This window comes from Daktulosphaira vitifoliae, unplaced genomic scaffold (genome assembly GCF_025091365.1).
Source record: "Daktulosphaira vitifoliae isolate Bord-2020 unplaced genomic scaffold, ASM2509136v1 Scaffold_1, whole genome shotgun sequence".
NCBI lineage: Eukaryota > Metazoa > Arthropoda > Insecta > Hemiptera > Phylloxeridae > Daktulosphaira > Daktulosphaira vitifoliae.
In genome coordinates this window covers 41,856,932-41,884,225 of record NW_026099572.1, presented here as the reverse complement: position 1 = coordinate 41,884,225, position 27,294 = coordinate 41,856,932, and the positions used below count along the sequence as shown (strand labels likewise).

The window sequence follows — 27,294 nt, the reverse complement described above, 5'->3', positions numbered from 1 at the left end:
AAAATAATAAAATAAGCTCATAATACTGTAAATTTGAAATAAACGATAGGCAATTTCATATAATGTTATCTAAAATACGAGTGCTAGCTCAAGTTTATAATTAAAAATTTGAACTTTGTCTAAATAATTCAGAAAGAACTGTTATCTCTTTCGATTTTTACTTATTACATGATTCGTCACAATTTTATTTTTAGGTCTACTTACTATGTGTATAATCATCTTCTTTAACGCATTTGTCATACAGATTACTTTATAATACTTCATTGCACCAAACAGATACTACTTTACTAGAGAATAGTGTTTATGGATTTTCTATAAAACGATGTTTATTTTCATAAAGTATATTATTTTAGATATAAATTTCATTTGTTGAAACATTAAATCTTATTAGTGTTTCTTGTACAAATTAACATAGAGTTTACAAATATGACATAATTTATTAAGTGATTTATATTTTTTTCTGTAATATAATTTGTATATTAAACATTTTACAACTATTAAATGTTAACTGCTTATAGTTCAAATCACATAATATTATTTGTCACCACAATTAAACTTATTCGTAAATAATTAGTCTGAGTAAATAAATTATTTTTAAATTTGACAACATAAAAGCTTTTGTATCTAGATCGTTAACTATGATTTTTACTTTTAAAGAATACGTTTGTTGAAACATCTCTTTCTTTTCAAACAAGTAAATTCAGTAATCCAATTTTCACAAAATCAATTAAGCTAAGTTTTATTTACAAACAGCAGGATTCGAAAACCTTTTACTAGTGTATTATCTTCATTAGACTTTTATATCATTGTCTTCTGTTGTATTACCAATGAAATAAAAAATAAGAAACAGTAACAATATAATGTGAACGTGTGGCTGTTTCAACCAAAGCCGCCAATTCAACTTTGCCAATGTATTTTTGACAGATTAAAATTTGTAGCTGTAGCTTTATTTAAAGGTGGTCTGACGAACAGTTTTCTTATATAATTGCCTTTGCCCCCTCACGGGGGTTGACAGCTGACAAATGTTTGCAAAAATTACTAAACTCTCAGCACAACTGCTTTCTCTTTTTTAACATCAGTTGACTTACCATAATTTCTGCATTTTACAGTTTTTATTCCTTCTTATTTAAGAAATTTTTACTCCTCTACTTCTAAACATACAACTTAGAGGTTTTATAATTGATCCCTGTTATTCTTATCGATAATTTTTCGGATAGCAATGGATTGAAAAATTTAATTTCTCATAATATGTAGTGAGATTTCCACACTTACTTTCTGTGTTTTTTAGTACAAAAGAAAACACACACGATAAATACTTCTATTTTTATCACTTTTTGGGGTTAATCCATTATTATATAAATAAGATTTTCCGATCTAAAAATGTGGAATGTACAATACAGTTTCATCATGTTTCCGCTTTCAGCATATTTTAAGTGTTTTGTAAATAGACCGTCTACGTTGCGGTTGTATAAAACAACAAATACTAAAAATTTTTCGTTTAGTATTGGTTGATTTTTTTTTTCTAATACTCACTGAGTATTACTCAGTGATAAATAACTTTCTTATAAAATACTATAGATCAAACCACTTTAAACACATTAAACTATTTTAAGTAAAAAAAAATCCAAAATTCATCATGAATATAATATCATATTTTATTAGGTTTGAAATATGAACAAATCAACAAGCAAACAATTTGTTATATAGAATATTTTTTTCGGCGAATAAAAACTGAATGATAACGCTTAGGTTACATAAAATTAAAAAAAGGGTCATACTATTACTTTTTAACTGAAGAAATTGTAGGCGATATATATAGTTGAGTCGGTAACTCGATTCCATTGCGTTGGGGTATGTTGGTTTTCCTATGTTTCCATATAGACTTTCCACATGCATTTTAGTAAATACGTATACTTAAGATCGAATTTGATTGGTTTTTTGAAAATATTTATGTAACATAAAAAATAACAGTTAAGTATAAAAAATATAAATTGCGATAAAAACTTTACTTAAAAATAATCATTATTTATTGAACTTGAAACGGAAATTAATGTAAGTTAGTGCTGGCCGGCATAGCTACAGTACATCCGGTAGTTGTCAAATGTCATTTTACGCAATATCGATGATACACTTAGTCATAATTTTAACATTATTCTTTGTCAGAACACTACTGGGGTATTTTATGAAATGTCTCATGGTCAAAAACGGATGTGACAATGCTTCGACAGCTGTTATTCGTATGTCAGGCTTTATCGATAGCATTTTCATTACTAAATCGGTTAACCACTCGGCGTCCTCGCGGTTTTGTTCATCCGTCAAACTAGCACCATAATCCTACACAGTCAAACCTTCCATGAATAACATTTTAGTATTTGTACACAGTTAATGGAGGCAGAGTTATTAAATCTACGATCAATTAACTATACATCGACATCAATTGTACAGAAAGAGATTAAGTAATGCTTGTGTATTATGTGCTTGAAGTGTGGTCAAGTACAAAATGTGTCTTAAAATATAGTTGCGCATAATTTATAAAGTAAGGGTTCAGTCTTGTATTAAAAAGGTGTGTGAAATAATACCAAATTTTCTATATTTATTAATCTAAAAATTGAAGTATCTTAAAACGCATAAACTCAATCATTTTTAATACTTTGAATTGTTACAAACAACGATGATATTACTCACATTAAATTTCTGCCAACCTTTTGGTAAGCTTTTGCTTAGATCCGAATCGATTTTATTAAAAATCAAGAAATCTGGAATCGGTAGTACTCGAATAATCACATTTATCAGCTGTTTTTCATCGGTGACTTCAAATAACTTAATACCTGTGACCATTTCTGGCATAATACATCCCAAAGACCAAACGTCTAAACCATAATCTAAATTTCTACCACCAAAACATACTTCGGGAGCTCTGTATGAAATGGCTTGAATTTTTTTTAAATACATTTTCCACGCGTCCTTTATGTAAAATGCCCAGCCAAAATCAATTATCTTAACTAAATAATTTCCGTTTCCCGCATCCGTACAAAACATAAGGTTATCCGGTTTTAAATCAGCATGTACTATACCCATACTTTTTAAGCCGACCAGGCCTACAAAGATATTATTTAAAATTAAATAATTTACACATAAAAAAAAAAAAACATTTTTATTACCTTGTACAATCTGTCTGATCACCGATCTACACATAGACAAAGGTAATCCACCAAAGCTAAACAAAACTGAATGTAAGGTTGCGCCTAACCGTTCCATAATTAAACAGTTTACACCTGTTTGCAATTGAACGGTATCGATTAGTTGGACATAACGTGATCGTAGTGAGCATTGGTTTAGATTATTCATTATTTTCACTTCTTTTAAAAATCTATTGAAATCTTGTGACATTTGGTTATCTACAGATATTAATGCTTTAATTGCTACAGTTTTGCCGGTTGTTGAATTTTTTGCTTGGTAAACGAAAGAGAAACGGCCACAGCCTATCAAATTTTGTACTTTGTATACATCTTTTTCAGTGCAAATATGTGCCGATTCAAAAATAGATTTTTCAAGTTTATCAACCGTATGACTACAGACACAATAAAAAGTAGAGTAACTATTGCGTAAGACTTCAGTACTAAAATTAATTAGCCTTACAGTAATATCCTTACAAAATGAAGTTATAGAAATTTAAAAAGAAATGAAAAAATAATGAAATTAAAAAAGGTTTAAAAATAAATGGTTTTCCGTATATCTGAGAAATATGTATCTCAAAAAAATCTATTAATTTTACATTTGAAGACTTTATATTAAAACGATGATTATACGCTCATTGCTTGATTATTTCAAAATTAATTATTGAAAATAATTTAATTATGATTATTGATTATTTTTTATATAAAACGCATTAACTGCTTGAAATAGTATTGAATAATTTATTTAACGGTTCAACTACAGTAATTTAATATTAACTTTATTTTTATTTGTTTTTTATCAAATTATTATAAAATGTCTAATTGAAAAACGCCTAATTTAAAATTTGAAATATATGCTCGTATTTAATATTATTTGAAATATTACTTAAAGATGAAAACTGAAAATATACGTTTTTTATAAAACAAAAATACTTACAACAGATTTGCGGAATTCATGAACATTTTGACTACTTATATACGTAAAACTTGTTATTGATTAAATACTCAAATCGATTAAAATGTTTAAAATTCTATCTAAAATTAATGAAATAGCACTTATATCCCAATTGTTAATTATGAGACAAAACAATGAATATATTATTTAGGATGTAAAATTTGTTCGAAAGTTTTTTTCTCTTATATCTTAACCAGGGAAGAAAAACTATAGTGTTAAAAAAGCTTTGAAAGACATGGATTACCAGGAACCAAAGAAATTATAAAAACTTTAATTAAACTTTGAAACCATCTACTAACAAAATTAAGGAATTCAATAAAATTTTATTAGCAATATAAATTAGAGTTTATAATTAGAACCGAAGTTATAAGGATTCTAAGATAAGTTCTTATTAAACAGGATATACAGTAATATCATTTTGTACAAGTTTAAACCGTTATAATGATTATTTAATGAATTTGGTATTATTAGACACATAAAGTGTAATATTTTAAAATTCGACATATTTGTCTATACATATTTTAGCAAAAATTATTTTTACTGGGATTATAGAAGAACCTAGGAATACTATAAACGATGCCATCGTGAGTTGCTCTAACATTGTATATTAATTATATAATATAAACTATTATTATATAAATTCAAATATTTTGTTGAGTATTATCTTTTTTAATTTATTGCTATCTAATAATTTATAGAAAATAATTTTATTTATTTTAATATAAAATTCATTTTATGTATTCACTCATATTTTACAAAACAAGTTTTAGTAATAAATGAGTATAGTATATTATTCATGACGATAGATTAATTAATATAACATGCAAGGAAATATTAATTCCAAGTACGTACCATATTATTCTTATTCTTTATATTACTTTAGAAATAAATGTAATCATTGTAACATAATATCTTAAGATATTTAATCTGATATTCATTTCTTGGAGTTCATTTTCTAAAAAGTTTTAAGCAGCTGCAAAATTTATATTGTACTTAAAAATGGAAATATTTCAAAGCTATAAAAGTTTTTAATGACTTTTCAAGGTTAAAAGAGAAATAAGAAGCAATAAAATGACAAGTAAAATGTTTAACTAATAAATTTCTGAAGGATATTAAAATCGGATTGAATAATAATTTGATTCTAGATACAGATAACACTATAAATGTATAGAAAATCTTATGACAATTATATATGATAAACCAGTATAAATATTACTATATTAAATCAGTTTTTCATTCCAAAATAAAAAAAATTGTTTTTTTTCAATCCTTGTTTTTAAATTTTAAGAATTATAGTTAGAACTGTGATTTATCTAAAATGTTACACCACTTTTTTTAAATTAATTTCGATTATAGAAGACATAAGTTTAATTATTCAATTATTAATTACAAAATTTACCGAATAAAAGTTGTTAACATTAAAATACGTTAAAGTATAGCATATTTACAGGATTCAATTATTGTATTCGCTTTTTGTATGCTGAGAATTTTTATGACCAGAGCATTACTTAGTGTATCTGCTCAAATTAGAAAAACTCAGACGTGTAGCGAAAATATTGTCATAGGGTGTTTACTTTTTAGTAAGGACCTGAAGTTTAAAACTATGCTTTATAATAAAGATATTGTGAAGCCTTAAAATTAAAATGTAATGATAAATTGTCAAATGTTCATACGCGAAGTAGCGAATAACTATCTACAATTCTGTGATTATCGCGTTGCTGTGGAAATTTCGAGGAAATCATAAACGAATTACCAGTGAATAGAGTACAATTTAGAAATTACATTAAGAACTTTCTTAGTTTAATTATTGGTTAGTTGAATTTCTTTATTTGTTCAATTTAAAACTAAGTGAAAATCTAATATGTATAACGGGAGACTTACAACAGTTCTTATGTTAAAAATGTAAATATTTTCTTATACATTACCGATTTTAAATAGCGAAATAAAATAGATAATACAATTTTATGAAAATTAAATGTAAATTAAATATGATAAAACCTATGATCTGATATTAAAAAAACATGTTTTTAAATAGCTCGTCAAAAGGCATCTATTTTAACGTATCTTTTTTGATAAGATAAATGCATACAATAATTATGTATAGTATTATTTCAAAATATTAATTTCATTAACTGTACAAAAATTTTACATATAAAATTTATTTGTAATGTTTTTCAATAATTATAAGTATCATAGTGAAATGTGACGTAGGTAAAGAGCATTATACAAAAGAAGTAATCGACTTCAAAGTTGGTCGATGAACATGGTTACATCTGATAATATAATGACTAATAAAAAAATAATAATGTTCTTTAAACGGTATTTATTTACACAATCCACGAAATTTTTACTCCGTCACAATATTTTTTTACACCCTTAAATATTTTTATCAAATATAAAACTGTCCATTTGAACATTTTAACAAAATCGTGTAAAAAAGATAAATGGACGCTTCACACGATATAGGTACTAATGAACAATATACTCAAATGTGTTAAATCAACAAAGACCAGAGTCGGACAATGAGACAGTTATATGATACTATTTATTTGATATTTTATTTCAATACACTTTCCGTGTTCGCGTTATCAGTTGATAAATCGTGAACTATTGGATTTGTACACGCAGAAAGCAGTTCTAATAATGGTCCCTTAGATACTGATTTGTTCAGCTGTAAAAATATAAATGTCCAACATCTCATAAATAATGTTAATGCAAGGTCTATTTTGTTATTATTTTCCTCGATACGAACTCGTTGCTGAAATAATAGCAGTTTATACATTTTATAGATCACTAATATGTATTCCTGTCAGTTTGTTGGTTTACAATAAAGATATAGAGGATACAAAGGATTAAATGCTTGTCAAACTTTATTACATTAGGTACTTATAATATACACCGTCATTATTTATATTACAGCATAATCAATAAGGAACATTAAACAATATAAGCTTAATTAGCATTTTTTAAACGTTTATATAATATTTCAACAAACCATTTATTGAAAAGACTCGGCGCATATGTTCTTGTTAAATGATACCACTAATAAAATTTAATGTTATTAAAAAGTGCTAGTGGTAACTCTTTTCTCATGACTATGTCATGTACGGCGTAAAATATTCGGAAGCTTAAAATAATTCAAATCACTGGCAAACAATGGATAGAAGTACTTAGAAAGTTATAAATCCTAAGAAACGTAGATGTTAACTATGGATTTGAAAAGTAGCTTAAGGGTTTTCTTAGAGTTACACTCAAATCCAGTTTACGCCCTTGTGACTTAGTTTTAAGACTACACTTTGGGCAAATATGAATACAAAATGAACCATAACTCCAAGTCAACGCTAAAAATAGAAATAATAAAAATTACTTTTACGAAATCGCTCATAATTGACATTCTTACTAAAATAAATGATGTGTTACATTACCGTTTTGAGCTGAAGATGATAACAGTTCGGCAAAATAAACGCAATTACGAGAAATAGGATGACATTATTGCTAAAATATTGTTAAGCATATTGAAGGAGCTGCGTGTCGCTGTCACGTAAGTCATTTAGTAACTTACTGATGGGTATGTTTCAATTTATGAATGATAAATCATTATAGTTCGTGTTTGGAATAATATTAGAGTCTTGTAAATACATCTACTGTTTCGTACATATTAATGTAACTAGCGGCTTATTAATAAAACTAAAAGCATTGTTAATATACAATTTTAGAGAATAATGGAACACTGTTTATTAATTTATAAATGAGCATACTAAAATTCAAAATTCTATTTTGTGTTTCTGCAACAAGAAACACGTTAAAAATTTACAATGACTTTTATCATTTAACATTTAAAATCAAAAATATATACCAAAAGTATTATTTTGAAACTAAAAAAAATTTAAATATTAAAAAATCGCGTACACATATTTCGTATTATATTGACATATCATGTTACCATAATGAACGTTAAACACATACTGTCATCTTGATTGAAAAATAGTCCCTTACCCTTAGTGATGTTATCACTTAATGAATTAATCATCTAGTAATGCCATCACCTAGTCCATAGTCGAATATTAATATTTTAAACATATTTTTAATTAAAAATAATATTAGTCAAAATTGATTAATTCTTATTATATGACTTTTATCATTTGATATCAATTAAGTAACTAAGCTTATAAATTTTATTTTTTCAGGTAAGTGATCAATGTTTATTACAATTAATTGTATAAGAATGACTAACATAGGACCTTCATTTACAACAGTAAGATATTTTTAAAGATTTTAGAAATCTTGATATTTTTTTTTGCACAAGTAAAACATTGATTGATATATTTAACTAAAAAACTTTGTAGCACATACTATTGATTTACATTTTAGTCAACATTTTCATTGTAAGGCTTAAGTAAAGGTACATTATGAGAAGAAAACGAATGAAGTTTTATACTGTGAACACCAATCTTGAAAAAATATTTGCATCTTCCATATTTATTATAGAAGTTCAAGCTACAACTTTTTATGTTCACAAAATTGACCTTCAAAAGTCGCTCATTAATAATAATTTATGACATTTATAAAAATGGCTGAAATCATTAAAAAAGTTTATGCAGTAAAAGTTAAAATGAGAGTATAAACATGTTGTATATAAATTTAAATTTTGATTATTTTTTTAATCCTAACTTATATTTAAATTTTGTTGTAACTAGATTTCAAAAAAATATATAGTTTAAAAATATTCGACTCGTATTTTTTAACTGAAAATTAGTATACTTAAATTATTGGAATCATTTCTAAAAAAAAAAAAACAAGTTATTACTTTCTGAACTATAATTATTATTTAAAATACTGTCAATAAGTAAACATTAACTATGCACGAATGATGCTTTTAATTCATGATATTAAATCGTAAAATTTAATTTGCAATAAGAGTAATGGTCTAATTATTCAAACTCATTTTTTTATGTAAAATGAAACTTTGAAAAGTTTTACAATGATCGAAATATTATTTCGGAAAATAAATTAATTTTTCTTCATTAATATTTATTACAATTAATGGAAAAATGACTTACTGTAATACTCCAAAAGATGTTCGTAAGTCTTAATGTTAATCTGGTTTTATATGTGATTTTTTTAAGCGTATAAAATTAAAAGATAATATTTTATTTTTGTAATTGGTTATTACGCCTCTATTTTTTTAATTCTATCGAACTTATAGTCTTTATAAAAATAATATCCATGCAAAGAATAACTTGTTTTGTGTGCATCTAAATCCTGTTGATTTCTATCTTCCTAGCTATTCTAGCTGAAATTTTATAAAGTCGATTATTTATTTATCTGATGCAGTTTATTACATTACCTGACTGTTTTGAGATATTTCTTTAGCCTATGTGACTTTTCTTTAAATTTATTGTAAGTGATTCCAGTGTCAGTCTTAACAGTATTCGTATACTAAATTTTTAAAAAACCAATTGTATATAATTTAAAAATGACGGACTTACTTTTCCATTTTAGTGGAAAAATGACAATTTTCATGANCTTAACAGTATTCGTATACTGAATTTTTAAAAAACCAATTGTATATAATTTAAAAATGACGGACTTACTTTTCCATTTTAGTGGAAAAATGACAATTTTCATGAACTTACATAAATATAAAATCAATTTTCAATAACAAAAACAATATTATAGTAACACAATGTTGACAAGAATACTGTCATAGGTCATACTAGATGTGTTAACTGTCAAAATATTATATTACAGAATCTTTTGAAATTTTATGCATTTATACTTAGAAAAGGTTTTACTATATTTGTTTTTGATATTAAACACACCCGTATATAGTTTTAGTTAAAAAATTATACTTAAACTATCAATAAAAACACAAGTTAGAGTGTGAATGCCGCTAATACTTAAGTTTATTATAAAAAATTACTTATAGTGTAATATTGTTCATTAAATCTACACTTTTTTATTCATCGAAATATATTGTAGAATTTATATTTGATAATCTAAAATTATTGAACTATTTTATTATTAAGTGAAAGAGCAAATTAAACTTAGTTAAAATGAGTTTATGTTTTTGTACTCTTAACGAGCTATTTAGTAACTTGAACATTTTTTTCGTAAATCAATAAAGTAAGAAAACAAATTTGATTATAAACAATGACAAATTACCGAGAATGACAAACTAAATTTGATTTAATTTATATAAAAATATTCACAAAATAATTTCATACTATTTATTTATAAAATACTGATGTACGTATTGTATATACATTGCAGATGTTGAATTAACTAAATGTGGAATTAATAGACTATAATATAATAATGAGTTTATGTTATTTAAAACATTTTTTTGAAGTGCAATTATGTAAATACTTAAATCTAAAATTATTGTTATGGCAAAATATTAAGTTTTATTACTTTTTAAGTCAACAAAAAATGTTAATACATATATCAAGGGCGAGGTTTCTTGAAAATAATTGCTATTAAATTATAAATTAATACTAAATTAAATTTTTATATAAGTAATTTCTAAAATTCTAACTTCATTAAAAATATTTCTTATAGCTTAATGCTATGCGGTTTTTAATCACCTTTTCTAATTAAAATATATTTTACGGTAAAATACAATCATATGACAAATCATAATAATTTACATAATCATATATAGTTTTTAATATTACAAAAATAAAAAAATTCACATAACTAGAACAATAAATCGTTTGTTGTTATATTAAAAGGATTATTTGAGGTTACTACACCTTAACATAGAATAATTGAAAAATATTTAATCCTGCAGGATTTATTCTGTGGGAATAATTAATGGTTTTAATTGTTTTGTTAATTTAATGTTTCTGTTCATTTTAAACATGACATTTTTATTTGTCCTTCCTTAATTCAACTTAAACAAATATATTTAGTACCTACGTCCGCAGCAGTTGTTTATACCTTTTATTTCATGACCCATTTGTAACTCTCAACATGTTGTCAAAATCAGAAGTGAATTGGACCGCTAGTATAACGTAAATCATTCCGTCGGACCTTTGCTTATAGATGGATTTATTTTATTAGACCACAAATTAAAAACAAAAATCCAATTCAGTTCAATTCCAACGATAATGTCGTTAAAAAATGATTATTAAGCCAAAATTAAAAAATTACATTAATAAATTATATGAAAATTAATGAAATCAATTAAATTTAAATTTAAATTTGTGGGTAAAAGTAATTGAATAAAAAAAGAAAAACAATAAACATTTTATGCAAAATATAAACAAAATTTTTACCACAGATTGTTGTAAGATTATTTAAAAAACCTAAAAACTTATCCAAAGCTTAATTTAATATAATAGAATAGTGGCTTATACATTAACCAATAATCTAATGTTTTAAAAGATTTCTTGAATTCAGCAGCAAGGTACTTCAATTGGAATTAAGAACAATGAATGAAAATAAAGTAAATGACTACCAAACAATCGATCAATCCGATTTGTGTGTTTAAATATATTAAGTACAGTAAAAATCTTTAAAGAATTATTACTGTAAAAGTTTATACCAAAATAAAATCACTAGTTTTAATTAAATTTATTAAAATTTAAATATTAAATAAATAACTATAAAATTTAGTAAAATAATAAAAACAAGTCATTTTTAGTCGAAAAATGTTTTTCATACAATTATCTATAAACTTATAAAAGTAACTTTAATGATGGCAAATAAATTATTTAATATTTTAATATATTGATTAATTAATATGAATTTCGAATAATTTTTTTATTTGTCTTATTTATACTAAAATCCTTATATAGAATGATATTTCAAGTCAATTTCTAATTTCTAATTTTTATGTTAACTATTATTTTTTTTTATATTCACCATGACTAAAATTTACCGGACGAATTTAAATAATATTATTAGATCTAATATTAAGAACAAAATAGTTACTTAGTTTCAAACTAAATAATTTATAAAATAAGAACTCCTATTAAAATATACATAAAAATATCATCGGAATCAAATTTCATTGAAAAGGGTTAAAGCAAACAAGTGATCATGTGTAAAACATGTCTTGATTACATAATAATGATTGAAACAATTACTCTACTGTAAAAAATGAAAACCTTCGAGAATTCATTGAAATATATTAAATATAAGAATGTAAAAGCATTTTTAATAATTTATTCAAAATGTACAATAGAACACTATTTAAATTCAAAAAATTGTCAAAATAATTTATTTTATGCTCGAAATTTAAAATATATCAATTAAAGAGAATATTGCGAATATTTTAACTTTTGGATAATGTAACTTTAATCATAGTTTATGAAAATATATAATTGATTGGTTGTTAATCATTTCTTTTAAAACAATAAGAGTTTTTTTATTTATTTATATAGTATTTATTTCTCAAATTTTAAATTAAAAGTATACAGGGTAATCTGGTAAAACACTCATTTTTTCAGAAAATATTGAGAATTTTAAATTTTAATAAAGAGAAAAAATATCAAGTTCAAAAAACTCTACAATAATACGTAGTCAAACCATTATTTTTTTCGTCCCTTCAAGGATAAAAACCCTTATTTATAATTTTCTTAAATGGGAACCCTTATTTTTAACTTCATAATATAATAGAAAGAAAAATTACAAACAATTTTGTTCTTATAATTTTTTTTATCCGATTAACCGTTCGTCCGTTACAGCTTGTTAAAATAAGTGATTTTAGGCCAAATTTCTATTGTTATTTTACTGTATTAAATACAGAAGTCATTATTAGCTTCGATGCGAAGCTGAGAAGGTATTGGTTTTACTATGATGTGTGTTTTTTTTTTGTGTTTGTTACCACTTTTTCTCAGCTCTCACCGAACGGATTTCTTTCAACGATACATCAAAAAATCACAAATCGTATATAGTCGAAGACATTACCCTTCAAAATTGAAAAAATTTCCCTCGTTCCCCGTAAATGGGGGAAACCTCCAAAAAAATTACAAATTTAAAAATCGCTAATTTTCGAAATTTTTTCAATTTTTTTTACTAAAAACTGCCGTAACTTTTTCAAAAATGAACATATCAATATAATTTTTTTTTATATAGATGCTTGATGTCTTTACCTATCATTTGGTATATTTTTTTTGTAAATTTGACCTTTTTTCTGCCCACAGGGGGGGATTTAAAATGACAACTTTTTCACAAAAAATTAACTTTTTCAACTTAACTTTTGAAAATGTTCCGGAAGGTCTGACACTTTTATATATATCTTAAATTAAAGCTAATGTAATGTACTTTAATTTGAAAAAAAAAAATTTGACCTCTGGACTTGTCTTCATGGTGAAAACGGCTACCGAATGCTATTTTTGTGTGAAAATTTTCGATTTTATAATTTACATTTTTTACTTTAAAGTGCTATAACTTTTTAAAAAATGTATGGATCAATACAATTTTTTCATGAGAAGTAGTATTTATATACATCTTTCATTGGATATACTTTTTTTTTAAATCAGACTATTTCCCTATATATGGGGGGGCTTCAAATATAAAAAATGCATATAGAAAGTAGAACTTTTTCAACTTAACTTTTGAAAGTGTTCCGGAAGGTCTGACACTTTTATATATATCTTAAATTAAAGATAATGTAATATACTTTAATATGAAAAAAAAAAAATTTGACCTCTAGACTTGTCTTCACGGCGAAAATGGCTACCGAATGCTATTTTCGTGTGAAAATTCTCGATTTTATTATTTATATTATATTTAACTTTATAATGCTATAACTTATTGAAAAGTTTATGGATCCACACAATTTTTTTATGAGAAATAATATTTTTTAATAAACCCTTTTTCATTCGACATACTTTATCTTAATCGAGATATTAAAAAAGTGAAAATAATTATATTATTCTTAATTTTTCTATCATTTATACTGCTTCCCTTATATTAAGTTCTTTGTAATTATTAACGTTTTTAATTAGTTTTATAGTTTTAATGGAGTAATTATGTATAAAATGTTAAGGCACAGAATATTTATCAACTTCTAAATTTTTAAAATATTTTAAGTGTTCTTTAAACTTGATTCCTATATTTTTTTCCCTACGTAACATTATTACAAATTACTAAGATGTTACTAATTTTCGAATAACTAGTTCAAAAATTGTTATTGACAAGTCATGTTTTTGGTTGGATCATTTACTATTGTGTATTAACTAGTTAAATATGCATCTTGACATTTAAAAAATAGAATTCGTACTTTTATAAGGGATAGGTATAAAAAATATTTTTTATTTTTTAAGAAAATTAGGTTTTTTAGAAATTTATTTTTCAATAAACATCAATTTTTCCAATTTTTTGAAGATAATAAAAAAAAACTTATTTTTAGAAAATATCTAATGTTTCTTGGAAATTTTCTGCTTTTTTTATTCCTTATACCAACTCTTGAAATTAATGTATAGGTATTTGCTTATTAAATTTAATTATTTTGCTAATCTCGAATATCAAGTTTAAGCCAGAGAAATCTATCAGTATGATTCAATCAATGTTGATATTAACTAGTAGGTGGCAGTACTTGAATGTACTGTAAAAATGTTTTTTGGCTTAGTTCAAAGTTTTACCACAAAAGCGTTAACGTATTTAAGTTCTATAACTCGACTATTCTGCACACGTGTTTCAGTTTAAATCCGTTTTTAGTCGTTGTCGGTCAATGTTTGAAACATGATCAATAAATGTTTGACGAAATGTAATTGTTCACTGCGCCTTTTATTTAAATTTTCTTTAAATGAAAAATTATTATGCTTTAATTTGGCTATATAATAAGTGTTAACAATTATTTATTAAGAACATAGTTAACAATGTTACTCATGTTCTATTCTATATTTTAATATTATTAACAGTATTCTTAATAAACCATCTCAGGTACGTTTTTTAAAGTACAAATATATTTTTAATTAAGGTTGAGAAAGGACTTAACACATTTAAAAATAAAAATAAGATAATACCTAAGATCTTAGATAATATTATTATTGAAATATTTAAATTTGAATAGGAAGTAAAATTTATGTTTAATAGACAGATTAATTTTCTTTAGCGTCATAATTTTCTTAAGGAAATTAATTTTTTGTAAAGTTAAATTTAAAAACAATAGAAAAATCATAAAAATTGATTGTTAATAATTCACTATGGTATTTTCTTGATCAATGGTACTACCATAAATTTTATTCAGGAGATTAATTATTTTTTTTATTAATATTTGATAATATTACCAAAAAAATTGTTATCACTAACCATTTCAGTTACTCTTAAAATAAATACAATGTTGAAAAAACAATCCAAACATATATTATATTATTTGATATATCAGCTATTCATTAGCTTTTAGAATCATCTCTTATGAATTATAGAAACATCAAGTTAAGTTTTTTAAAAGGTAACATACATATTGAACTAGCTTATAAAATATAAAATGATCTAATTAAGGAAATCAATAGTCGGCAACAACTTTTGGACTAGTATTTCAGAAGTAATTTTCATTTTTGTACCTGTGTAAAAGGAAGAGAATAACCGAGAAATATCTAATGATATAAATAGCAACACCTCCATTCATTATTTTTAATTGTTAAAAACTTCTGAAATACGGGTCCAAGAGTTGTTATCGATTAGCTATTTTCTTAATTAGATCATTACTGATAAATCAAAAAATATAAGTAACTAAATAAAATGTAAAGATTTTTTTTCACCCTGCATTATCATGATTTTCATTTATTATTTTAATAAATGTGTATAAATTTTTATTCTATTTCTATATTACAAAATAATAAATGACAGCCAAGTTCGCGATTTTTAAACTGAATCATGATTGAAACAAAATAATTGTTCTGTAAATAGACATTTTTCAATTGTATTTCCACATAAAACTATTTAGCATAGGTTTGGTTGTAATTATTTAATAAATATAAGATTAAACATTCAAATTTTTGTTTAATTTTCCCAATAAAGTATTTATATAATTGAGCATAATATACTGCAATTTGTTTTATTTTATTATCTTGTTTGCTTGGAAAGAACTGAATTATTTTGTTTTTTACGTTTCAAATAATAAATTTTGTTCAGGGAATAATTTTCTCAATGTATAGTAGTATATATTTAATTATTAGTTTCTCGACTGTTAGATAGATGATGCGTAAGACTAAATTTAAAATTTTTGCATGATACATTTTTAAATAAACAAAAATATTTATATAATTTTATATTTATTAAAAATTTAAATTCCCATGATTGATTTTAATAACATAAAATAAGAAACTTTTTCTTTGTTTATTTTTTAAAAATTATGTTCTAAGCTAAATGTAAAAAATAAAATCAAAAGTTATAAATAAAATTGATCCTATTTAAACAACAAATAAGTCAAAACAACTTTTCTATATTTAGTTTGAAAAAAATTAAGTTATTTATCATAACTGTCAAGTTCGTGTCCCCCAAGTTTCCTTTGCCAAGTCATTTTCTATACTGAACTATAGTAGTTTTTAGCTACCAAACTTGATTTACTTACTACAGCTATGATACATTTTATAGACAATGGTACTTTTTTTCTTTGCTCGGGAAACCCAGAAATGTAATTTAACATCCTGGCGATAAAAAACAGAGGAACAACGCACTATAGACAATGAAGGGTATTGGGGGTTTATAGGGTAATATTGTGCACTGTCGCTAAGTAATATCCTTACTTTTGTCCTATAGTGGTCTTGTAGATAAAAATAAATTTGCATTTTTAATGTTCATTACCATATCAATCTTCCTACATAGTACAGACCATTGTGAGTTTGTACGAGTATACCAGTAGTCGTATTATTAATGTTTGACCGATAAAAACAAGTGTTTTGCAGCATAAAGTTACATGACATTAACAACATGAATCAAATAAAATTGACTTGCCGCCTACTTGTAATATTCGTTTATTTCTTTTCTTTCTAGTTATTTTTTTATACGACCTTAAATAAATTTGTTAGCTCTTTGTAAATTGAAAATCGTATTAATCTAATCATTTTAATTCAAATGTTAATACACTTATTTTCCTCTGACTTTGTAAATACTGTAATAATTACAGTATATCGGTTAATGTAATTCAATAAGAGATGTTGAATCCCATTCATAAAAAGTATTTCAATTCCAGTTAAATTTATTAATTTATAAACATATTTAAATTTCGTTAATCTAATTGAGCTGTATGTTATTGACGTGAATAGGCCAGGAAATTCCATCAATTTCACTCTTATTTCTCTTGAAATCCGATAACCTCTTACGAGCAAGTATACAATACTCAAACTTTTAAAAATATTATGAACCACTAGAAAATGTTTTAGTAAAAATAAACACATATAACAAACAAAACTGCGTGAGGTTAATAACTATGGGCAGTGTACATGAAATCAAAAAGATAGACAAATTTTACACGATCCTCTAGTAAATACGGTTAAAAATAAAATTATTAATGTCCTAAATAAACACTCTTTGAAAAAATATCACGTTTGGCTCTGAAATGTCATCTAAAGGAAAGCATTGTGTACATTACTAAAAACAAGAACAAATTTTTGTATTTTTCAACTTCTATTTGATATTATATCATAATTACATATCAATAATCGTTGTGTTGTCATAGCATATTTTTCTATGAAAAAATTCCGATTTGAATATTCAGTTGTCTTTACATTCTAAATATCGTCATTCGTTTCTCATTTTTAGCACAGTCAGTGCGATCATTTCGAATTGTAAGAAGCTCGATTTAATTCATAAAATTAACAGCAACAATCGATTTTTTTATATAACTGTATATTTACTGAACTTCGAAAGTTAAATCTAAACTCTAAACTTAAACCTTAAATCTACACATACGGAAAATTTTAATCAACGCCATACATATTGGTAATGTAAAAAACGATTTGCTCGAATAATATTATTCAGCCGGAAGATTTTTTCAACCAAAAGTCTCATTGAAAATCAAATTCCATAGAAATTCCGTGGAGGTAAAAACCTTTGGTGAAATAGCCTCGTGTTGGCTTGTGCATTGTAGTAAACCTACAAATTAGAGTTATCCCGTTGCTCTCCATTAAAACCTCGTGCCGTCACTTGACACATGACAAATGGGGTCCTTTACGTGTGGTAGGTATACCGTTTCACAGATTATTTCAGTTGAGCTGGCAATAACACTTGTTTGCGGTCTCACAGCTTACAACACATCAGCCCCGCATTTTCACTAGTTGTTCTTTTCTTTACCGCAGTTTTCTAAAATGTACTTTCCGAATCTATTCGATACTATCGTTTATTAAAATACAAAAGATTTCCGAAAACCTTTTCAATAACATCATTTGGCCTCTTTGATCGCAAACGTTTGATTCTCTTAAAAGAATCGTACCTAAGTCCTATTTATACTTTCTATCTGTCATATTAACTTTAGTTTTGTAGGTAATGCAGATAAACGCACTTTTTTGTTTTGTTCTTATTTTTTTTAATATAGAATCGATAAAAAAAACTGGGGTTCTATTCTAGGAAAAGAGATACAGATGCTATTGAAGACTCCCTCAAATACGTCCATGTTTCTCTATTAAATATAAATGCATATTATGTTTAAAACTGTGCTTGATTCAGTTGAACAGTTTGGGTATGATGTTCATAACTTACATCTTTGTCAGCGTCAAAAGCAATTTCAATAAAAATTCGGTATTCGAAGAAAAATTAAATGTTCAATCGAGTATTTTAAGCTACAACGCAGAAAATCTTTGTATATAGAAATTTTATGCTAAAAAAGTTCAGTTGTTTACGATTCTGTGATGCTATGCTACGCCAACGTCTTTAATCAGACATATATTTAAGTTCTTATAAAACGTATTTAATTAGATTTTGTTTATTGATCAAGTCAATTGTCAAGAGCAAAGCTTAAAGAAATTAAGTAGCATTAACTAAAGAGATTTTTATTTCGTATATTTTTTAAATTAGACGAAAAACATTAAGTAATCGATTTTAATTGGTAATTTCTCGGATTTTCAAATTTATTGCAGGAATTTATTACTCAATTAGATGAATTTGTTAATAAAAAAACAATATTTAAATCAAATTAATTGACATTTATGTTTTCTTTTGAAATTAATAATTTATATTTATCTAAAATTCTATATATTTGCCACTATAAATTTATCCATAAAATAGCTGAACTTCATTGAAATTTACTCAGATAAAATAAAAAAAACAATAATTTATAGAGTACTTTAGGACAAGGACTAAATATAATTGAAATTTTATAAATGCTGGTTTAAGTGGGCTATTGTATATACTAAATAGTGTACTTACTTCAGTAGCAATTTCGGACCCCTATAAAACATAATGATGTTGGCAGGTTTATGATAGGCACCTAGTTAATTCAATGTTTCAGGTACTACTATAATTGCATTTTGAAAGTAGGTGATAGGGGTTCGCAAAAATAGACCTAAATAAAGAATTATACAATTGAGTAATTTAGTTATAAACATCAGGGCTATATGATAACGTGACTGTAGATGAAAATACATAAACGTTGGAGTTAGGAAAAAATTGTTTTTTTCAACCACGTAGTAATATTGACATTTAATCAGGCGCAGAACACATACATTTGGTCAATAACAAATTGGCGATGAATAACAAGATAAATAGTTGTGCCGATTTTAATAACATGGCGTTCGTTGATTTTGGTGTCGAGTGAATTAAGCTATAAAAAACGGGTGCGCGAACGTGGCGACCACCTTTAGGTTTTGGTGGTGCAGTCGGTGGCGGAGATTCCGGTGACATTGGCCAAAGGTCTCACACGTCCACTATGAAGTTGGTGTCCCGTCTCAGAGGTATGGATAACCGCGACAGTCAACGGCCTCCACCACCAACCACGTTGCCAGGCGGCCGCCGACTTAGCGTAGCAGCTACACCGCCGTTACCGGTGTCTTCCACTTACGTATCCGCTCGGGATAGGTCCAGGTCATTATGCGTTGAACGCCTTGGCCTGGCTACTCTGCTTCATCCAGCCGCAATACCCGTCAAAGAATTAAACCGACGAAGAGCCTCGTCTGCACTGTGAGTACTTCTATATAAATACTCATAAATGCACTTTCTAATATTAAAATCAACTTTAACAATATACTGCGATATGGTTACAAAGCAATGGCATATTTAAGATGGGAACAAAACGAAATCCAATCAAACCACACGCCTAAAAGCACCGTGCCTTTTTTTAGTCAACTACGCTAGTCTTAAATAAAAAAAAAATTCACTTTTCATAGAAAATCTCTTATATTTGAAATAAATTAACATTTTTTGCCAAAATAAAAAGTAAAAAATAAGTTATTTTAAAAGACAGTTTTTTAAATAAATGTGTAGTATTAATGATTTAAGAAAAAACTTAAGTCTAAATTAAATGAAAAAATTCTAAATTTTTAATTTAAGCAGGTATATAATTTTTGACTCACTTCATATACTTGAAACATATAAGAATAAATACTTAATTTCTAGTCAGGTTTTTTTAGTAGTATGAAAAACACACAATCTTTTTTTGTGTATTTACTTAATTTATTACCAAGCTTGTAAATTGATATAGTTGTAAAACATTTGTTTTTTATTTTTAACTTGACCAGAGTAAACTTTTAAAATTTCATCTGTAATTTAATTTTAGTGCAGTTTCAAATATTTTTCTTTTCAATATTGAAAATATTTTTATTGATAAATTCAATCATAAAGAGTTATATTTAAATTAAATTAAAACAACATGTTTAACTTTTTAAAGAAACACGATTAAAATTTAAATCTATTATATTAACTTTTTTTTTTTATATATATTTGCATTCTTTAGAGTTTTGCATTACTTGGTTGGTAAATATTTTTTAGTATTAAGGAAGTAATAATAATATTTTAAGAAGTTTTATTTGAAAAACTTCAAGTAACATAATTGTAGTGATGATAGTAGTTTTAAAGTTTAGAAGTTGGTTCTTAACTTATTAGTTTTAATGTGTGGCCTAAAAAACGAAATTTTTGTAAACATTTTATCACAATAACACGGATAAAACATTTTATCAATAAGTTGTCCACAGCGCTTTAATTTACGAGACAAAGTTTTTTATAATCGCCTAATTAAATGAATAATTTTCTTATAGTGGTTCAGTATTTATTATACCTTTGTCTGTTATCGTCATTAATCTATGCACTGATTTTTAGCGTTTGTGCTAAATGCTACATGTGGTTATTACTAAAACAAATCTCTAGAAATTAAGCACTTTGTACAGAATTTCAGACACGAATAACAAAAATCATTAATTATGATAAGGATATGACTTGATATTAATGTCCTCATCACAATTTATGCATATGAAAATTTTTCTTTTTCAATTTTTTTTATCAAATTTTAAGTTATTAAATATTATACGTCTTGTGATACAATAATGTAGTCTACACTGACTTAAATGCTAAAGGCAACATATAAAAATAATGTACTATTTTGAAGTTGAAAACCATTTTTACATAAAATATTTTGAAAGTCATTAAAGTTATATATAAGACAGTAGTTAAGTTTTGAATAATGATTATTTATTATTGTCAAATATTTCTCATAAGATAATTCATTCTTATGCATAAAAATATTCTTAATTTCTTGAAAAATAGTCAAAAATTGTTATCTATTTATAATTTTTTTTAAATTAGAATATATTTAAATATATACGTAAGTAACATATATTATCATATAAACAAAATTAAGTCTTTTTTCAAATAAGATATGATTATAAAATATGTAGAGTTTAGCTCAATAAAGAATTATAGGAGACATACAAAATTTGAAAAATTATTCTCAAATTTGTTTTTACTATGTCAGTGATTTGGGTAATTCGTGATAACAAAAGCATTTTGCATACATTTAGGTATATTTTAAGTAACTCATAATAACATACCACCTAATACTTACAGTACGTGTCAAGCACTTAAAATATTTTTTACTATCAAGCTGAGTAAATATGTTGTAATTATTTACGTACAGTTAGTATTTTTAATTTTCGTGCGTAACACGACAAAGTATTAAATAAGAATTATTAAAAAATATATAATTTTTTGTCTTATTAAATTAGATTTAATAAATCTTATTGAAGATTTTAAGTCCTTTCATGTTTACAAGATGTGTTTTACAAAGTTACTCGCAAGCCTGTTTAAAAATAGGTATGTTATTATAAGCACCAGTAGAGTGAATAGCATTAAAGAAAAAAGAAATATGAATATTTAACTAAGTGGAAATTGTTCCTATTGAAAAGGACATGGATTAAAACTCAAAATTAAATCAAATTTATTTGGTATATAAGTGTTTTGAAAACTGGAACATAAAGCCACTACTGCCTTTTTATCATTGCTCCCTTTAAAAATAAATGAGATTAAAAATTCTCTTGACGATAAAATAGTCAGTTAATTGCAATTAAAATTCAAAAGAAGAGATTATTATTTGAAATACTCAACCGAAGCAAATGATCAAGTATCAAAAATAATTCAAAATGTATTACATTAAAGTTTAATGTTTATTAATAATGAAAAGATTTACTCAAAAATATTTATTCTCTAGATATTATAAATATATTAAGTATGAAACGTTAGTTGCTTGAAAATGAGTTATTAACCTAAAATTGATTAATAAAAAATAGTTGAAAAAAAAGTTTATTTATTTAAAAACTACGATGAACCACAGCGTAGCGAGCGATCATTTTTGAAAGGGGGGGGGGCCATCTTATATTTTCCAATGAATAAAATATTGCCCATTCGCCCCTGGCAATAGCTATTCCTTGTGTAGCGTATAAAAATTTACTTATAAAACATTTCTATAATAATATTTATAGGACTATAAGTATTTCATGAGTTAATATGAGTATAGTACCATCCATAGTTATGACCCCCTTCATAAATATGTGGTAAAGATATATTTTGGAAAATTTAAAATTGTAAGAACGTAAAATTTTCTTTTATACAAATTCCCTCAAGATAAAACTCCGAAAACACCATTGTTTTTTGGTTAATAAATACGGTCTAGTTACCGAAAATTCAAATCATTAAATTTATAAATCACGTACCTAGACCAAAAAATGTTTTTTATTTTATTTCATTAAAAAGAAACACAAATATTCTGGTGAATGAGTTTTTATATTACTGCAGATTTTTAATTTACAAATTTTTTTTTATCTGGTGTGCAATTTCAGTTTATACTATTTCCACATATTACTTCAATGAATGTGAAATGTGTGTAACTAAAAATACAAAATGAAAAATATTTCTACCCTTATGAACTGGTCTAAAAAAGTTTTAATCTTCAATTGAGATCAATTTTTATTATACATAAAAATAAACATAGATATTATTGCATTAGTACTTTTACAAATGAAATTAGTACTTGAAAGATTTTCTCGAATAATAAAAAGTGCTACGTGATAAATTTAGTCTTCTGTTTTATTTTTCATTTTTTTATGATAAAAATATAATTCAGTTTTTTATACTACACAATTTATGATCAGGTTAATTAAACAACTTTTTTTTAATTCTAGTTTATAATACTGTTTAATTTGTGTTTTAGAATTTAATAAATAAACTTGTTTTATAGAGAATAACAGCTTGTGACATAATATAAATGACGGCCCATAGCTGTCATAATTTACATTTATTTTTGCTATTTTTTGTTAAACTTGTAACGTAACTGTTTTCAATTTTTTTTATCAGTCTCAATAGAATAGCAGCATAGCGCTACATATATAGGCAACAAATTATTTAATTTAAATATCAACGTAATACAAAAATTTCATGCCATAACCATAATTACTGTCGGTTTCCTCTAGATATCTAATTTTCCTGAATATGACGTCCCTTCATGAAATTTTATTTTTAGTAAAATTCAATTTGTCTGAAGTGTTGTTAAATAATATATAAGTACAACAGTTAGCATATATTGAACGTATCTTGAAGTAGTCGTAAAAACAAGTCTATAGACGTATTTTGTTAGTGTCTAGACAATATGTAACTCATTGTATCGTGAACGATACAAAATAATATATTTATTATACAATAGCAAAACTTCAATTAATAAAATCAGTTCTCTTGGGAATGTAGATGGAATTAGTTTAGACAAATCTATAAAACTATTTTCGACTCCCTAAATTTATTTTGTTATCATAGTTTCATGTGTCTTATGTCAATTGTCAAATGAATACAAAAATAACAAATAAAAATGATATCCAATGGAGTTTTATTTTTAGTATCTATGCTACGGTTTACTTCTTAAATTTTTTAGATCCAAAATGTTATTTTTAATTAAAACGACAAAAAATCTAATTTTTAATTTTATGTAACCTTATGACAGGGTAATAAATGATATACAGAGAAATGTATTTTATGACTTCAATTTTAAATTTTAGAAAAAAAATTGCTTTGATTTTACTGCTTTCATTATTTAGCATTTTTTGTTGCTGGAAGCATTATTTCAACAAATTTAAATTTAAAAAAGTTCAGTACTGCAGGAATCCAATAAAATGAGATTAAGACATTTTTAGATTAAAATAGTTAATAAAATAACTGTCGTAAAATCTTTGTTGCATATTTGAAACATATAAAAAATATTTAATATATCTTCCAAAAATTACATAATATTAGACTTAAGTTGATCATTCAAAGAAAATAAGTTATCGAAACATTTTTGTTTTTTTATTATATAAAAAAGGTTTAAATTTAAATAATTTAGAATAATTAAAGCATTTCGTTACTATGCAATATATTATAAAATCTTTTAATCTTACCAATAGTTGTGTGATTTTTAGATTTAATGTCCAAAAAAATCGAGATTTTATATAATTTTTTTTTTATTATAAAATAAATTTTATTAGCTTAAATTTGGTGGCCAATATAGTTTGAAAAAAGTACGTTTTCCCAAACATTATCAAAGTTGAATATAACATTATTTTACTATGTTCCCTCTCAGTATTTTGGTAAATAAAAGGATTTTCAAAAAAATATTTTGAAAATAATGAACTCGTCTTAAATTTTACCACTGAATATTTTATTGATTTTTTGATCCATACGTTTTTTGATTATTTACTATGTAGTAAAATAAGCAATTTTCAGTTGGATATTCTTGCGAATTTCTTACATTGTTGATACAATAATGACTAATAAGATAAAGCTATTAGGTACGAACAAGTAGAATAATGTTATTAAATTTAATATATAACCTATAATCATTATACAATATAACTTACGATTTAGTATTACTTTTTAGGTTAGAATCGCTCAATGATACAAGATTACAAAAAAATATTTATTTATAACTTGTTTCAATATTCCATAAAGTATTTGCAACTAGGGTTTTTTAGTTAAAAATATAATTTTGATATACACCATTGTATCGCAAAAATCCAGTGTCTACTTTAAAATATAAATAACAAAAACGTGTAGGTAAAATAACAGTAATGTCTAAATTTTTATTTAAACATTATTAAGAAAATTTTAACGAGAAAATTATTATTTTTTTGTTCAAAAAACCTATAAACAAGAAAATGAGTAGTATTATTATTATCATTCATTCCTAATTCAGTGATACAAAAAAAAAAATTGTAATATTTCATTGCAATACTTTAGAATAATACTAATACATGATACAATAAGAAAACGTACAACTTTATTGGTATTTGAGTAAAAGTTAGAAACAATTAAAATTAAATACACTGTTGTTTTTTATTTTTACTTGGTTAAATTTGTAGATTATCTTTAGACAAAAATGATTTTTTAAGTTTCAAATTTTGGACATACATTAAAATTACAAATGGGTTAATCTTTTGAGTATATGATTTTAATAAATTATTTTTTGGTAATTTTAATGGTAAAATTAAAAATGATATTTAACAAAAACATTTAAAACAGTCCAAATCCAATTTTACCACATTCGTTTCAAACTTTTATTTTATTTTATAGAATATTGAAAACAAACGTGTGACACAGTTTCAAAAATTTAGCGAGATTTTAATGATAAAAGGAACTTTGTCTTCATAACCCTTGTTGAATGTTTCATGCATATTAATTTACATCAGTTCAATAAATCCTTTCTACATGTGTTTTATAAGTTTTCTTCGTCGCTTTTGAACAGGCTTCTAACACACATTACTTTTTAATGAGTTAGTATCATCGTATCTCACTTGTTTTTCGCAAAGCATTTTTCTTTGTTTACATAAAATAAAGAATTCATTATTAAAAATTATTACAACTCAAATATGAATTTATATATATACTTTCTAAGCTGTTCAAATTTTTATTTATTAAGAAGTTTTATTTAAAATCAATTAAATACATAAGTGTATTATTATAGATAAATTGTTTAAAAATAAAGTAGTAAAATTCTTGTTTCATTTCATTTTTTTTTATTTTTGTCTAAATTTTCATTAGTAAAAAAATATTTTATTCACTTAATTTACTTTATTTTTAATCTATCTTTTAATAATCGTTTGATTATCTATAATTTCCAATTATTTTTTAACAAACAAATTTATAAAATATTTGATCCATAGGTATACTTTAGATCTTCTATATGTTACTAAATTTAAATACAGTAGGTGTATTTAGAGCTGATCATAGCCGATTTATTACCTACATTCTATGGCTAATTTTATACAATCAACTGTCAAACGCATGCACATTAATTTCGTTGACATTCAATTTAGTAAAATAACATCAACAAGTTATTTGTATAATTGTATAATACAGCATTCAACTTAGTTCGCGGTCTGTTGGTGACATCCTAGTCAATTAATAGTAAAACTAAAATAATAATTAATCATTCAAAATGGACTTATATAACATGAGCTATCTTTTAAATATAATAGTTAAAATTCTATTAATGTATTATACTTATAACTTATAATATTTTGATTATAAACTTTTAACAAAACTTAATAAAACTTTACAAAAAAAAAATTTTTTTTTTTAAATTAAAAATTCAAATTTTGTCAATGCAAAAATTTGTCTTTTAAAATTTGAGAAAACATTTTATACGGATTGCAAAGAGATGTAATTTTCAATTTCACATTTTATTATTAAATTGTGTTTTAGCTTCGATGCGAAGCTGAGAAGGTATTGGTTTTACTATGATGTGTTTTTTTTTTTTTTTTT

The 27,294-nt window shown here is 24.7% G+C and overlaps 1 protein-coding gene across 6 annotated transcripts in view; it reads left to right on the top strand.

Moving 5' to 3' along the window:
* LOC126898461 (GTPase-activating Rap/Ran-GAP domain-like protein 3) overlaps positions 1-27,294 on the top strand; it is a 123,081-nt gene that overhangs the window by 42,056 nt on the left and 53,731 nt on the right. Inside the window, exons 1-2 of one of the 6 annotated variants that reach the window (XM_050672538.1) lie at positions 14,792-15,027; positions 19,734-20,202. The exons of 4 other annotated variants lie outside the window; for them this stretch is intronic. In XM_050672538.1, coding sequence (XP_050528495.1) covers positions 19,952-20,202 — 251 coding nt within the window. In that variant the 5' untranslated portion in view covers positions 14,792-15,027; positions 19,734-19,951. Of the gene's footprint in view, positions 1-14,791; positions 15,028-19,634; positions 20,203-27,294 lie in introns of those variants that run through there. One more of the 6 variants, XM_050672620.1, reaches the window with a different exon arrangement.